The sequence below is a fragment of the Pipistrellus hanaki genome, assembly GCF_964339955.1.
Source record: "Pipistrellus hanaki genome assembly, chromosome: 14".
NCBI lineage: Eukaryota > Metazoa > Chordata > Mammalia > Chiroptera > Vespertilionidae > Pipistrellus > Pipistrellus hanaki.
In genome coordinates this window covers 15,072,792-15,087,828 of record NC_140516.1, presented here as the reverse complement: position 1 = coordinate 15,087,828, position 15,037 = coordinate 15,072,792, and the positions used below count along the sequence as shown (strand labels likewise).

Below are 15,037 nucleotides of genomic sequence, written 5' to 3'. Positions count from 1 at the left end.
CTCGTCCAGTGGTTCCCAAACATCACCAGGATTTTAAAAATCTTCCCTTATGGTTATCAGAAGTCACTCCTTAATCTTCCTATGTCTCATACGGTAGGCACTAGACACACTGGGCACTTGAAATTTGGCTAGTGACACTCTAAAATCTTAAGATGGATGTATGGGGCTAAAAACATTAAAATAACCTGTTTCCATTTCTTTCTTTTTTTTATGTGGCAAATCCTGCACAGTGAATGCCTCTCACCCATGACAGTCCTGGACCTGGTTCCTAACATGCCTGGAAAAGTATCTTCTATCCCCAAGACCAAATTTAAAAATGAGGCTCAAGACCAAATTTAAAAATGAGGCTTTATCCCAAGTGTAAGGAGTGGCCATCTTCCATTTATACCTTTGTACTACTATGTACGACACTATAATTGATCCATTAGCATGTCTCAGACAACTGTGAACCCCTTAAGGGGAAAATACTGTCTTACTCAACTTTGAGTCATTAATGATTCTTAGAGTAACAAGTGGAAATAATCTGTCATCACAATTCTGACCTACCGGTATGAAAAGTACATTTATGTGAAGATCAGTAACTTGCCCTGACCAGGTGGCTCGCTGGTGGAAGCATCGTCCCATACAAGAAAAGGTCACAGGTTTGATTCCTGATTAGGGCACATAAAGGAATTTCGGGTTCAATCCCCAGTCGGGTAGTACAGGAGGCAACTGACTGATGTTTCTCTCTCTCCCTCCCTCCCTTTTTAAAAATCAATAGAAAATGTATCCTCGGGCAAGGATTAAAGAAAAGATTGGTAACTTGCTTGGTTGAATTCATTCAATGTTAAAGTCATAGCAGGCAAATTGGTCAAAAGGTTTGTTTTCAATTTCTTTTAAGATGTAGATTATAATAATTTCAAAATATGGAACAATTATCACGAATCCTGTTCATAAAATATAGACAATATTTACCCCATTTGTTTCCAACTAGCACTGGACACGCTGCATGCCGTGTGCTGTAATCGCCTTCTCCGCTGGCAAAGAGGTTATACCAGAAAACAGCAGTTCCCTGTGGAGACACAATTACCCCAAATAAAACTGCAGGTTATAACTCTGCAGTAATTACAATGTCCCCTGCTCCTCTGAAAGTACTCCTCTGTGGCAGCTATATCTTCCTCTAATATAATTCTGAAAATATGATTGTCATTTATAAAATTTTGGTAATCACATGAAAACACTACTACCCAGCTGCTTGACAAATGGGTATTAAAACGAACAGCAGGCTGGAGAGGGAAACTCATGGAACCTATTTTAGAAATGAAAACTCTTAAGTACTAATCCTCAGTGGTTCATTACTCTAGGCCAGTAGTCGGCAAACTCATTAATCAACAGAGCCAAATATCAACAGTATAATGATTGAAATTTCTTTTGAGAGCCAAATTTTTTAAACTTCTAATGCCACTTCTTCAAAATGGACTCGCCCAGGCCATGGTATCTTGTGGAAGAGCCACACTTAAGGGGCCAAAGAACCGCATGTGGCTCGCAAGCTGCAGTTTGCCGACCATGGCTCGTAAATAGCGTCATAGAAGTATCCATAGTCTTACCTAAACAGAAATATACTACCTTTAACCATTTATTTCGTTGTTTAATTAATGAATTACAGATGTATCTGACACAAACCAAGTTTACCTTTTTGGGCCAAACACTCGCTCCGACTTCGGGAAAAACAGTGGCTCCTCCTGCTGACACATCACTCATCTGTCAGAGGTAAGATAATATTACCAAAGTGCTGATGGAATAAAGTTAAACGTGCCATTCTGTGGCGGATAGAATACTGACTACTAGAATAGTTAATATCTGGAATTCTACTTACATAGATGGGTTTGTGCATGATACTCAGTTTTTAGAAAACAAAAGGTGCTAGGTTTGCATACTTATTTACAAAGCAAAGGAATTATAAAGCCAGGAAGAGAAATGGGACTATAATTTGGGAAGTCACTTCACTTATAGACAGGTAAAAAGGATGGTTTAAAATTGATAAGCCAGCCCTGGCCAGTTTGGCTCAGTGGATGGAGCATCAGCCTTAGGACTGAAAGGTTGCAGGCACATCTCCAGCAGGAGTTGTACAGGAGGCAGCTGATCTATGTTTCTGTCTATACTTCTCCTTTCCTCTCCATAGAAAATCAGTAAAATTAAAAACCAAAATTGATAAGCCAAGTAATACAGGAGTGTAATACATCTTATTACATTAGAATATAATCTCCAGGGGCAGGAATTTTCATGTTTTGTTCATTGGTGAACAGTATCAAGAATAGTAGGTGCTCAGTAAATGAAATAAAAACCAAGAGAAAAATAACAATAATCAGTTTTGTCATTTCATGTGGTAGGGCAGTGGTCAGCAAATTCATTAGTCAACAGAGCCAAATATCAACAGTACAATGATTGAAATTTCTTTTGAAAGCCAAATTTTTAAAACTTCTAACGCCACTTCTTCAAACAGACTCTCCCAGGCCATGGTATTTTGTGGAAGAGCCACACTCAAGGGGCCAAGAGCCGCATGTGGCTCGTGAGCCACAGTTTGCCAACCATGATGGTAGAGAATCAGCATATATTAACTGAGAAGTAGAAGATGAAAGGATTCTAAAGTTAGTCTTAAAGGTAACCTAAAATGAAAACATTCCAAATTCACTGAAGCACATGCACAAACATGGCAAAGGAAACAAATGCTAAAGTGCTTTATCAAAAGCAAATAGAAGGTATTGACAGATTAAACCCCACTCTATGCTGGGTCCTCAAGTCACATCTAACACGAGTGACTACAAACACTGACAACATAAGGTTTGCCAGGCAAACGCTGCACAAAGAAAACACCAAGAAGTAGGTGTTTCCTTTAGTATTTGCCAAAGGGTCACAAACAGTGTGTATTCATAGTGGGACTGTCCCCAGGAGGAGTGGCAGGAGGCTGTGGGGACAGGGCTCACATCCTGGGCATTCATTCCTAAAGCATGTCACTTGTGAACAGGAGTGGAGCGAGCCAGGAATGAACACACTGGGCAGTGAGTCTGGCACTCAGAGCTGTGCTCAGAGAGAGGGAATGTGCTGGGGAAGCAGGCCTCACGAAGCTAACAGGACTCTGTGACCAGCAGGTACCAACGCCCTGTTCTCAGAGTCCCCTGCTGTGGGCCAACAGGGAAGGACTAGGAAAGAGAAGATGAACTTCCACCGCTGTGGTGCTCCCAAACCACACCACCCTTGCAGGCTGGATCCCCTCTGAACAGACTGAACTTAATATCAGACGCAGTCTAAAGGTAAAAAGCATTAAGTGAGAGAAAAGAGTATTTTACCATGAAAAATATATAACCAGTAACAGAATATGTTTCTCTCTGTCCTTCCTTCCTTCCTCTCTGAAATTAGTAAAAATACTTATTTCATATATATAAAACTTTGGAGAAATTATATGGCTCACCTAGGAATAGTATTCAAATAAGGGGGAATGAATATTAATCTAATCAAAATGTTATGTGATTTAGAAGGGGGTATAATTAGTCTAACATAATCTAATAGTCAAATAATATAGCTGGATATTGGATCAAATAATATAGCATCATGATATTCATAAAACGAAGAAACAAATACAGCCAAAATAAATGTTTTATGGCTCTTAAACATCTGAAAAAATTCCCAATCTCCCTAATTAGTGAAATGCTAATTAAAACCACACTAACTGCCAATCTGATCAGTGAAAGGGGTACAGATCAAGAAGTTTGACAAATAACACACTTAAAGGTGGCTTATAAATTGATACAATCTCTGGAGAGTTCATCTCTAAAAAGTAGAGAAGACTCACAGCATAAATTTTATATAATGCATCCACTTCTCTCCTGGTTTTCCCTCTGTGATAATTTGCTCTCACTTAAAATTTATAAGTCTTAATCCTTTTTTGATGGTACCTTAAACTCCTCCAATGGCATCTTAGACCTTTTTTAAAACAAAATGGAGTTATGAGAAGATGGAAATAGTGAGTGGAGGAGGATGAAGAGGTTGGGCTGGATACAGGGAAGGTGGTAGGGAGTGAGATACAATAGTTATATAATAAAGAGCAAATATGTTAATTAGGCTGGATAGTGGAATGACCTTCTGGAACAATCAGCAGGCGGGGAGTGGGGTTGAAGGCAGCCCCAGCTGCCACCACCCTCTGCAGGACGATCAATGGGGGGAAGGGGCTTAGCGATCAATCGCCCCTCAGAGGATGATGGCTGCGAGGGCCTATGCTTGCACAAACTTTGTGCATCGGGCCTCTAGTAGTATATAATTTAAGGGGGAGGAGAGGTAGGGGATGGAAAATTAACTTAAAAAAAAAAAAATCCTCACCTAAGGATATATTTATCAATTTTACAGATACAGAGAGAAGGGAGAAAGAAAGAAAAACATTGATGTGAGAGAGCAACAACGGTCAGTTTACTCCTGTACTCACCTCAACTAGGGATTGAACTTGCAACCTAGGTATGTGCCCTGACCTCGAATTGAGCCCACAACCATTTTAGTGTACAGGACGATGCTCCAAACAGCTGAGCCACCCAGCCAGGCTACGGTTAACAAAGATTACAACATTGCCAAATATAATACTCTTACATGACAATGACATTCTTCTTGATTGGCTAGGTCTGTGTACCCACCCCCCCCCCCCCCCCCGCCCCCAAACCTTGGCAGACCTTTGCAGTTGCCTCAATTAATAAAATAGAGCAGAAGTGACACTCTGACTTCTGAGGATAGGTACTAAAAGTGCCCCATACTGCCTGTTTTGGGGGACACCTGTTCCTGCAGTCACCATGTGAGGAAGCCCACGCCCCATGGATGTCTTCTGGCCAACAGCCAGCCTCAATGTCAGCCTTCAAGATGGACCCTCCCTCTCATCATCATCTGACTGCACACGTGAGAGAGCCAGAAGAGAACCAAAGCAAAACCCAGTGAGCCTCAAAACTGTGAAAGATAAAATAATTTTAAACAGCCTGGCCAGAGTGACTTGGTGGTTGAGCATTGACCTATGAACTAGGAAGTAATGGTTCAATTCCTGGTCAGGACACATGCCCCGGTTGCAGGCTCGATCCCCTGTAGGGGCACGCAGGAGGCAGCCAATCAATGATTTTCTTTCATCATTGGTTTTTCTCCCTCCCTCTCCGAAATCAATAAAAATCTCAAAAAATAAATAACATTATTTTAAACCGTTCAGTTTTGGGATGATTTGTTATGCAGCAATAGTGAACTAAGGCAAATATTATAAAAGTTAATTTTTTCTATATGTATCAATATATACTTAAAGAGCCCACTGTTTTGAAACTTTAATAATGTGAGAATGGTTCCCTTGATGAGTGTCTAGGATGCTAACTATAAAGATGTTCACTCTGAAAATTTGTTGATATATATATCCTATCAGAAAAGTAGACAAAAATATTATGAAATTCAGATGAACATATGAAGCAGCTTATATACACATAGATGACTAAACAGTGACTGTCTCCAAGTAGTGAAACTATCAGTAATGTTAACTTCCATCTTCAGGTTGTAATATTACAATTGAAAAAAATATTTTTAACTCCTTTTACTATAAGAGCAAACATCTGAACACATCAAAATAAGAGTCATGTGGTCAAGTCCCAACTTAAAATAAAAATTTTAGCTATAACTTACATAAAACAGCCATGTTGCAATTCTATTTCCTGTCCCCAGCTCTTTGAAAGCATCTGGCTCGTCTTTCTATAAAAAAAAAAACAGAACTAATTTAAGGTGAAAAATTCAGCAATGCAAATTTTCCGGTGGCAACTAAACATGGGTAATATGCTGAAGGGTATGCCAAAAACAACCCCAAAAGGTTCCTATATAATATCTAATGCACAACAGCAGTACGCATTCAAATTGTTGGTTCAGCTTGTACACTGATTACTTTTGATAAGACCCCTGGGTTTAGGGGGAACGGATTTATTAACTAAATAATGAGAACCAATAGCTACTATTCACAAAATATTTAAAACATCAACATCTGTAGTTCTAGCTTCCCCCATACTTTATAGCTTAATATGTTAAATAAAAAAGATCCAATATTTATTCATCTTAGGAATATTTATGCAATGACAGCTTTTTAGCATCCTGCTTTGATACTTATCTTCCTGTTTCTCAAAATGTATTCTTGGAATCTTTAGCTTTATCGGCCAATTCACTTATTTGCCTCAGCTGCCTCTAACCTGTTAACTTATCTACTAAATTTTAAATTTCAAAATTTAACTTTTCAAATATGTTAAATCATTTTGAGAGGTTGTTAATTTTATCCTACCTTTTGTTTTCTTAATGTTATATAGTTATTTTATATTCTGCACCTGGTAATTCAAGTATCTAATATCCTACAAGTGTCTCAAACTGTTGGTTGCTTTAGTCTCACCAATGGTGTGTCCTATTACCACTTAGTCATTTTTTTTTTTTAAATGAGTTTGTATTTAGATGCTTAATCTTTAACCCTTTGCACTCCGAACCATTCTGGACATTGGCTACCAGCTACTCCGAACCATTCTGGACATTGGCTACCAGCTACTCGACGCTACTTTGCGAAGCGTGCGTTGAATTAACTCAATTCCCCGTAATCACTAATAAACTGCAATGTCCCCCCTGAGAGGGGACATCCGAGTGATATGCTAGAATTCCGATGTCCCCTGAGAGGGGACAGCGGAGTGCAAAGGGTTAAAATTCTCAAGATGCTTCTCTTTAGGGAGCGAAGTACCAAGGAACACTACTAAGTTGAACAACTTTGAATTAAGGTTTCCTCTCCAAGGGGGGACAAACAGAAACCTGAGCTAACGCGAAGGCAGCCCATGCTTTCACTCCCACAGGCAGCTCCCAGACACACCGCACTGCAGCTAGGATGGTGAGAGGCAACTCTCCTTACGGCTCCTGACTCAGCCATTCTGTCTTTCTCTGAAGGTGTAGTCCTTCTGGAGATTTAGGTTTTATGCAGGGGTCTCGGGTTCAGTAGCTTATACTAAGTAGCCAATCCCCAAGACTCTAGATTCCTGGAATACATGTCTTCAGCCTCAGCGTCTTTATCCCCCTTTACCCTCTAGTTTTAGTCTCTAGGTTTTCTTTGTTCCGTTTGTCTTTGGGAATTTCCTCTTTTCTTCCAGGTTCAGCAATGCATTTAAAATGATTCTTAATTATTTTATTGTGCATCTAGGTGTGGTTTTTTTTTTTTTACTGCTAAAAAGGCTTTACAGAATATTTATTCCACCATCCATCCACAAATTCCAAATAGGCATGGATTTTTTTCTTTCTTTTTCTTTTCTTTTTTTTTTTTTTTTTTGCATTTACTGGGGTGGCACTAGGTTTCAGGTGCACAATTCTACACCACATCACCTGTACACTGTATTGTGTGTTCACCACCCCATCAAGTCTCCTTCCATCACCATCTATCTCCTCTAAACCCTCCTCCACCTCCAACCCCCACCTTGTCCATGAATTTTCTCTTTTTCCATTTTTGCTCAATCTCTCCACTCTCCCAGCTGTCAGCCTGCTCTCTATGTGTCGTCTCTATTTGGCTCGTTGTTCATTAGATTCCACATATGAGTGAAATCATACATTACTTGTATTTCTCTGACGGCCTTATTTCATTCAGCAGAATGCTCTCCAGGTCCATCCATGCTGTCTCAAAGAGTAAGATTCCCTTCTTTTGTATGGCTGAGTAGTATTCCATGGTGCACATGTACCACAGCTTTTATCCACTCATCTCCTGATGGCACTTGGGCTCGGCAACTAACATGCCATACCTAAGCTTCAGTGGAACTGCATCCCCGATTGTTTTTACTTACCCGAGCAAAATCAAAATGGGGTTCATACTGTCCTCCCACTCCATAGTTTGCTACCTGAAGGAGAGAAACAAGCCATGAATGAACTACCAAGATGATTATTCAAAACATCGACCAGCCCCATTTTGGCCTCATATATTGTGGTTAGGAACTTCAAGAGAAATGAGAAGCAAAGCACTGGAAATCAATCAGAGCTCCTAACGAACCAAAGATGAAAAACTACAGATAGCTACTATATGCTATTGTAGAACCTTAATTAATATGCTTTAGCAAATGTTTGGGGAACATATTTTTCTTTAATATATAACAAACTACATTTTGAATTAGAATTAAAATTTTCTAGAACTAGAATTATGAGGTTCCTATGATTAATTTTCACTAAACACTTTCCTTTGGAATTTAAATAAAGACTTATTTTCTAAAGCCCAAAATGCTGACCAACTCACAATATTCTCTAATAAAATCCCCCTTCACTCATATTTTTTCCTTGTAAAGAAGGGAAGAAGTTAACACCAACTTAACTATTCCTGCTGGATGGCTCCAACAACTTCAGGTGGTTAGGACAATGTCTTAGTGCAGTGTTTCCCAAAGTGTGGTACGCATACCCCCAGGGGTATGGGAAAAGTTTGGTGGGGATACGCATTGCACCGGAGTTTGGTGGGGATATGCACTGCACCGTGCTTAGCTGCGCCTAATTCTACGTTCTTATGAGTAAGAGGGGTACTCAGCGTTACGAAAATTATAGAAGGGGTACACATATGTCAAAAGTTTGGGAAACACTGTCCTAGTGTAAAGCAGCAAAAGAGAGTTAGTTAAGAAAAACATTTGGTCTAAGTTCCATTTCCAGCTTTCTCAGTTATATCTTTGAATAAAACTTCACTTGTAAAATGAGAAATATGATAAAATGCTGACAAAAATAAAAGGAAAATGTAAAGAGTAATGCTGATCAGCCCTAGCTGGTTTGGCTCGGTGGCCTACAGACAGAAGAGTCCTGGGTTCGATTCCAGTCAAAGGCACGCACCTTGGTTGCGGGCTCCTCCTCAGCCTGGGCCCTGGTGCATGCAGGAGGCAACCAATTGATGTGTTTCTCTCACATCAATGTTTCTATCTATCCCTCTCTCTTCCACTCTCAGTGGAAAAAATATCCTCAGGTGAGGATTAACAAACACAAGAGTAATGATTAAGTGAAGTGAGAAAATAATTACAAGAGTGTTGCCCATAGCAAAGTCCAAGTCCTACATAAATTACTATTACTCTGCATAGTAAACTTACGTTACAGACACCTTGAGCTGGATCAGCCTACTAAGTAGAAATACATCAAGTAGCCTAAAAGAGCATGTGAAGGTTAAACAGGGAAAGAAAAATATATATCAAAGAGTTTCTAGGAATAATTGACAACTTAATTGAGCAAATTTAAATATAGGCAGTCCTGCTTCGCCCCATTCCAAAATGCACAAATCTCAGATAACATGGTTAGCTAACCATTAACACCAGACCCCAACACACAGTTGAAATTTGGCCATGTACATTGTGAGTAATGTATAAAGTACGAATGTCACTGCAAGGTCTTCAGTCCCCAGGTTCCTATGTAAATAACAGCTTCACATCATAATCAATGACCAATCACATCCCTTCTTTCAAAGTCTATCCGTGATTATCACTGCACATCTATTATGCGGTATAACATACTGAATAACATACTGCATGAATAACTTGCAGGCAGCAAATCATGCAATTATGTTGCCTCCTTATCTCTCAGGGAAAACCAATGTGATATTTTACAAAAATATATAATTGGAGAAGGGAATTGCCCAACAAAGATAAAGTACAACAGAAATGGAAAGCAATAATGCTTTAAGTGAAATTCAAATCAAACTTAAATGGAGATTTAGAAGAAATAGCTACAGGAAATGCTTCTACCTTTGCTGTTCAAAAACTCTATTCATATTTTAAAAATGGCCACGGAGTGGGTGGAAGCTACACTCACCTCCTCTCAGTGCCAAACCAGATTTACAGCTAAATTAGAGAGCAATCAACCTAAATAGCCAGCTGCACAGAAGTATAACAAAGGATTCACAGGAGAAGCCACAGAGAGACCGGTAGGAGGGTTCAGAAACGAGAAGGGCTAGTCCTGCACCTACAGGTGGCAGCTGAAAATCACTTTTGGCTGCAAAAGTCCTCCGTGAGGAGCATGGGCCTCACCCAATGCCAGGATCCCTAACCGAGGCCCCAGAGCCAGGAAGAGGAGCCCACATGGCACCTGGCTGAGAAAAGCAGCTGGACTCTGTCATCCTGGAGAAGGTCCTCTAGAAGCCGGGTACTCTCTTAAAGGGCCAATGCACAGGAGCTTGTTCTCAGACACCTGGGGCTCTGGTAGAGAGAAGGTGACTCAGGGCACGAGGGAGTCAAAAAGATCTGGGTGGCACCGCCCTGAGGTCCCTGTGCTGAGTCCCTCTCCCACACCGCCCTCAGGCGCCATCATCCCAGGGTCAAGCATCCTATTCTTACAGCACCAGCTGGGAAGTGCACTAGCCCAGTCCTTCAACTACTGGCACCACCCTACTGACCTCTAGACCTGCAGAGAGATCTGCTGGCTGCACCAACAGGACCTTTGGTGCACTCTTTTTCCAAGAAGCGATCGGTGGAGACTCAGTCATTAAGCTGTGTAGCTTTGGAACAAGGGCCACTCTTCCCCCACTCCCACACTCAGCTGGTGCCCACCTACCTGATCTTTTCCTTACGACTCCCAGTGGCCCTGCCCTGCTTAGCTCAGTTCCAAAGGGGGGATCAGAGTGCTGCTCAGGGCTGGGGCCGTCAGTGTGTGTCTCCCTGGGAGGCTCTTGTCCAGAACTCAGGCAGGTGCTGGGTTGTGTGGCTATGGCACAAGGTGCCATTTTTACCCCAACCCCCTGAGTCAGTACTATGGCTCCAACAGGAGACTCATTTGGCCTGTCCTCCTGGCTCTGCCCTGCTGATCTTGCTCCTGCACTCCTCCTGGGGGAGCTGGGGTTAGAGGCTCTAGCAGAGACTGAGAGGCTGTGGAGAGGGGCCACTTTTCCCCCAATAACTGCCTGACCATGCTGCCTCCAAGCAGGAGACCCACTAGCCCTGTCCTCCCGACCCAGTCACTCTGCCCCATGGAGCTTCATGCCTATTGGAAGGGTCTGTGGGGAGCAGTCAGCCTGGGCCCACCTAGTCTTTCTTCCGAAAGCTCTCAAGGAAGACCAGGCAACCTCAGGGGGTGGTGGAGTGGCCAACAGGTAGATGTGGACCATAGGGTCCTTGGACCTTTTGTTGATCTGCCTCCAGCTCAGAGCTGGATAAAGCCAGCCCTTATTCACAGCTTGGCCCCTCCCACCCACACTCAGGCCCAGAAGCAGCAGCCACAAACAGGAAATTGCATGGTAGCTCCAGATAGGTATCCCAGGCAGCATCTGACATTGACCTGTACCAGAGCCCCACCCAAGTGGACCAGAACCAACACCACCAATAGTGGGCTTTAGACCACACCAGAGCTCACCCAACTAGCCACACAAGTGACACACCCCAAGAGGGGTCCTGCTAGACACCAGACCCTGCTGGGAACAAATCCGACTCAGGGGCAGCCCTTGCACAGTGGCTGCATACACTGTGACTGAGATCTTTCCTATGGACAGCCAGCCTGAGGGTTAACCCCACCCAAAACCAAACCAGCAGCATTCAAGACTCAACTACAACAGGAGGGTGCACAATCTACACAAGAGCTATTCCTGGAGCACTCAGTTCAAGTGATCGAGAAGATCGCACCTCTGCGCCCCATAAGACACCTACAACATAAAAGCACCATAACAGGTTTGGGAGTCATGGCAGATATACCTAATACATAGAAACAAAAACAAAAAACAAAAAAAAAACAGACAAAATGGGGAGACAAAGAAACATGCCCCACATGAAAGAACAAGAGAAATCTCCAGAAAAAGAATTAAATGAAATGGAAGTAACCAAGATACCAGATGCAGAGTTCAAAACAATGGCTATAAGAATGCTCAAGGACCTTAAGAATGGATGATCTAGGGCAGTGGTCGGCAAACTCATTAGTCAACAGAGCCAAATATCAACAGTATAATGATTGAAATTTCTTTTGAGAGCCAAATTTTTTAAATTTAAACTTCTTCTAATGCCACTTCTTCAAAATAGACTCGCCCAGGCCGTGGTATTTTGTGGAAGAACCACACTCAAGGGGCCAAAAACGCATGTGGTTTGTGAGCCGCAGTTTGCCGACCACAGATCTAGGTGAAAATAAATAATAAGCATTTAAAAGGACATAGGTCCAGTCGGCGTGGCTCAGTAGTTGAGCATTGACCGATGAACCAGGAGGTCACAGTTCAATTCCCAGTCAGGGCACATGCCCGGGTTGTGGGCTTGATCCCTAGTGTGGTGCATGTAGGAAGCAGCCAATCAATGATTCTCTCTTGTCACTGATGTTTCTCTCTCTTTCTCCCTCTACCCTCCTCTCTGAAATATATAAATATATAAAAGAATAAAATCTTGCCATCTGCAACAAACCTAGAGGGTATTGTGCTAAGAATGAAGACAAACGCCATATGATTTCACTTAAATGTGGAAGCTAAAATAGAAGATAAATGAACAACTGGAACAGAAACAGACTCATAGGTACAAAGAACATTTTAATAGTTGTCAGATGGGAGAGGGATTAGCAGGATGGCTAAAAAAGGTGAAGGGATTAAGAATACACCCTGATAATCACAGAATAGTCATGGGGATATAAAGTACAACAGAGGGAACACAGCCAGTAATATTGTAATAACTATTTATGGTGTCAGATGGTATAAATTTATCAGGGTGATCACTTCTAATCACTGGGTTGTACACCTGAATGTAAATATAATATTGTACGTCAACTTTAATTTAAAAATAAAAAATTATTGCCCTGAGTCGCTCAGTTGGTTGGAGTATCATCCCAATATACTAAGGTTGCAGGTTCAATCCCTGGTCAGGACACATAAAAGAAGCAACCAATGAATGTATGAATGGATGAAGCAACAAACTGATGTGTTTTTTTCTCTCTCTTTCAATCTAAAAATCAATCGATCAATAAATTTTCTATCTAAAAATCAATTGATCAATAAATTTTTTAAAAATTATTAAAAAGAAAAAAGTATAAAAATATATGTAGGATAAATATATATAAGGATATGTGTGTGTGGGTGTGTGTATACTGTGGGGGGGAAAAACACATTTACAGCTGAAACCGGTTTGGCTCAGTGGATGGAGCGTCGGTCTGCAGACTGGAGAGTCCTAGGTTCGATTCTGGTCAAGGGCATGTGCATTGGTTGCGGGCACATCCCCTGTGGGGGGGTGCAGGAGGCAGCTGGTCTGTGTTTCTCTCTCATCGATGTTTCTGGCTCTCTATCCCTCTCCCTTCCTCTCTGTAAAAAATCAATAAAATATATATTTTTTAAAAACACATTTGCGATTCATGAGAAGAGGTAAAAATAACATTAACAGCAGTTTGGAAGAAATTGATTACAATGTTCATGGATGACTTTGTGGAGCTTAAGACTTCAGTGGAAGTCCCTGCAGATGTGGTGAACATAGCACAAGAACTAGAATTAGAAGTAAAGCCAGAAGATGTGACTAAATTGCTGCAATCTCATGATAATGAAATATTGCAATTTCAGGTATTGCTTTTTATGGATGAGCAAAGAATGTTGAGGTGACAACAAAGGATTTAGAATATTACATGTACTTAATTGATAAAGCAGAGGCAGGATTTGAGAGATTGACTCCAATTTTGAAAGAAGTTCTACGAGGGTTAAAATGCTATCAAACAACAGTGCTTGCTACAGAGAAATCATTCGTGAAAGGAAGAGTCCATCAATGTGGCAAACTTCACTGTTGTCTTTTTTTTTTTTTTTTTAATATATATTTTATTGATTTTGTACAGAGAGGAAGGGAGAGAGATACAGAGTTAGAAACATCTATGAGAGAGAGTCATCGATCAGCTGCCTCTTGCACACCCCCTACTGGGGATATGCCCGCAACCAAGGTACATGCCCTTGACCGGAACTGAACCCAGGACCCTTCAGTCCCCGAGCCGATGCTCTATCCATTGAGCCAAACCGGTTTCGGCGCCACTGTTGTCTTATTTTAAGAAATTGCCACTACCACCATGATCAGTTAACAGTCATTTTAAACATTGAGGCAAAAATACTGCTGAAAACTCAAATAGGTTAGCATTTTTAGCAATAAAGTACTTTTAAATTAAGGAATGTACATTGCTTTGTATATATAATGCTACTGTACTCCTAATAGACTATGTTTAGTGTACACATAACTTTAATATGCACCAAGAGACAAAAAAATTGTTGTGAGGTTACTTTATTGTGATATTTTGCCTTATTGCTGTGATCTGGAATCAAAACCATAATATCTGCAAGGTATGCCTGTACTTAAAGTATATGAGGTTTCTTTCTGAGGAAATGAAAATATTCTGGAATTAGACAGTATTGGTGGTTGCACAAAGATCAGGTTCTCTTTCCGATAACAAAACCAGTGTAAATCTTATGGCACATGAATTATGTCTCAACAGAAAAGAAAAGAAAAAATATTTAAAAAAAAAAAAAGAAGAAGAAGAAGAAGAAGAACAACGACAACAACAACAACAACTGCCCTGGTTACCAGACAAGCCTAGAAATGAAAAGTACACACAGAATAGTGTGCTTAATAAAATATTAGTGTTACATTTTTCTCATTTCCCTATAAATTTATACTCAACAGTAAGTTTTTTATGTTTTTTAAAAAAAATTTTTAAATTGATTTTAGAGAGGAAAGGAGAGGGAGAGAGAGAAAGAAACATCAATGATGAGAGAATCATTGATGGGCTGCCTCCTGCACAGTCCCTACTGGGGACCCAGCCCACAACCCGGGCCTGTGCCCTGACTGGAATCAAACTGAGACCCTTCAGTCCGTAGGCTGGTGCTCTATCCAATAAGCCAAACCAGCTAGGGCAAGAGTTTTTAATGTTCTGATAAATTTTAACACAGAACAATCATACAATTTTCCCACTGATTATTAAAATCACTATTTGTGATTAATTGAGTACTGCCTGTGCAATATCAGGAAATCTCATCTGAAGCATTTTTGAAAAAGTATAGTTAATTTAAGGATAGTGTGATAGCATATAATTCAGAGATAATGTGATTACC

At 40.8% G+C, this 15,037-nt stretch overlaps 1 protein-coding gene across 2 annotated transcripts in view; it reads right to left on the bottom strand.

Annotated features, from left to right (window-relative positions):
• P4HA1 (prolyl 4-hydroxylase subunit alpha 1) overlaps positions 1-15,037 on the bottom strand; it is a 63,802-nt gene that overhangs the window by 2,117 nt on the left and 46,648 nt on the right. For both annotated transcript variants that reach the window (XM_084904953.1, XM_084904952.1), the window contains exons 11-14: positions 7,833-7,886; positions 5,671-5,736; positions 1,672-1,740; positions 955-1,051 (exon numbers count right to left, since the gene is read on the bottom strand). In XM_084904953.1, coding sequence (XP_084761079.1) covers positions 955-1,051; positions 1,672-1,740; positions 5,671-5,736; positions 7,833-7,886 — 286 coding nt within the window. The remainder of the gene's footprint in view (positions 1-954; positions 1,052-1,671; positions 1,741-5,670; positions 5,737-7,832; positions 7,887-15,037) is intronic.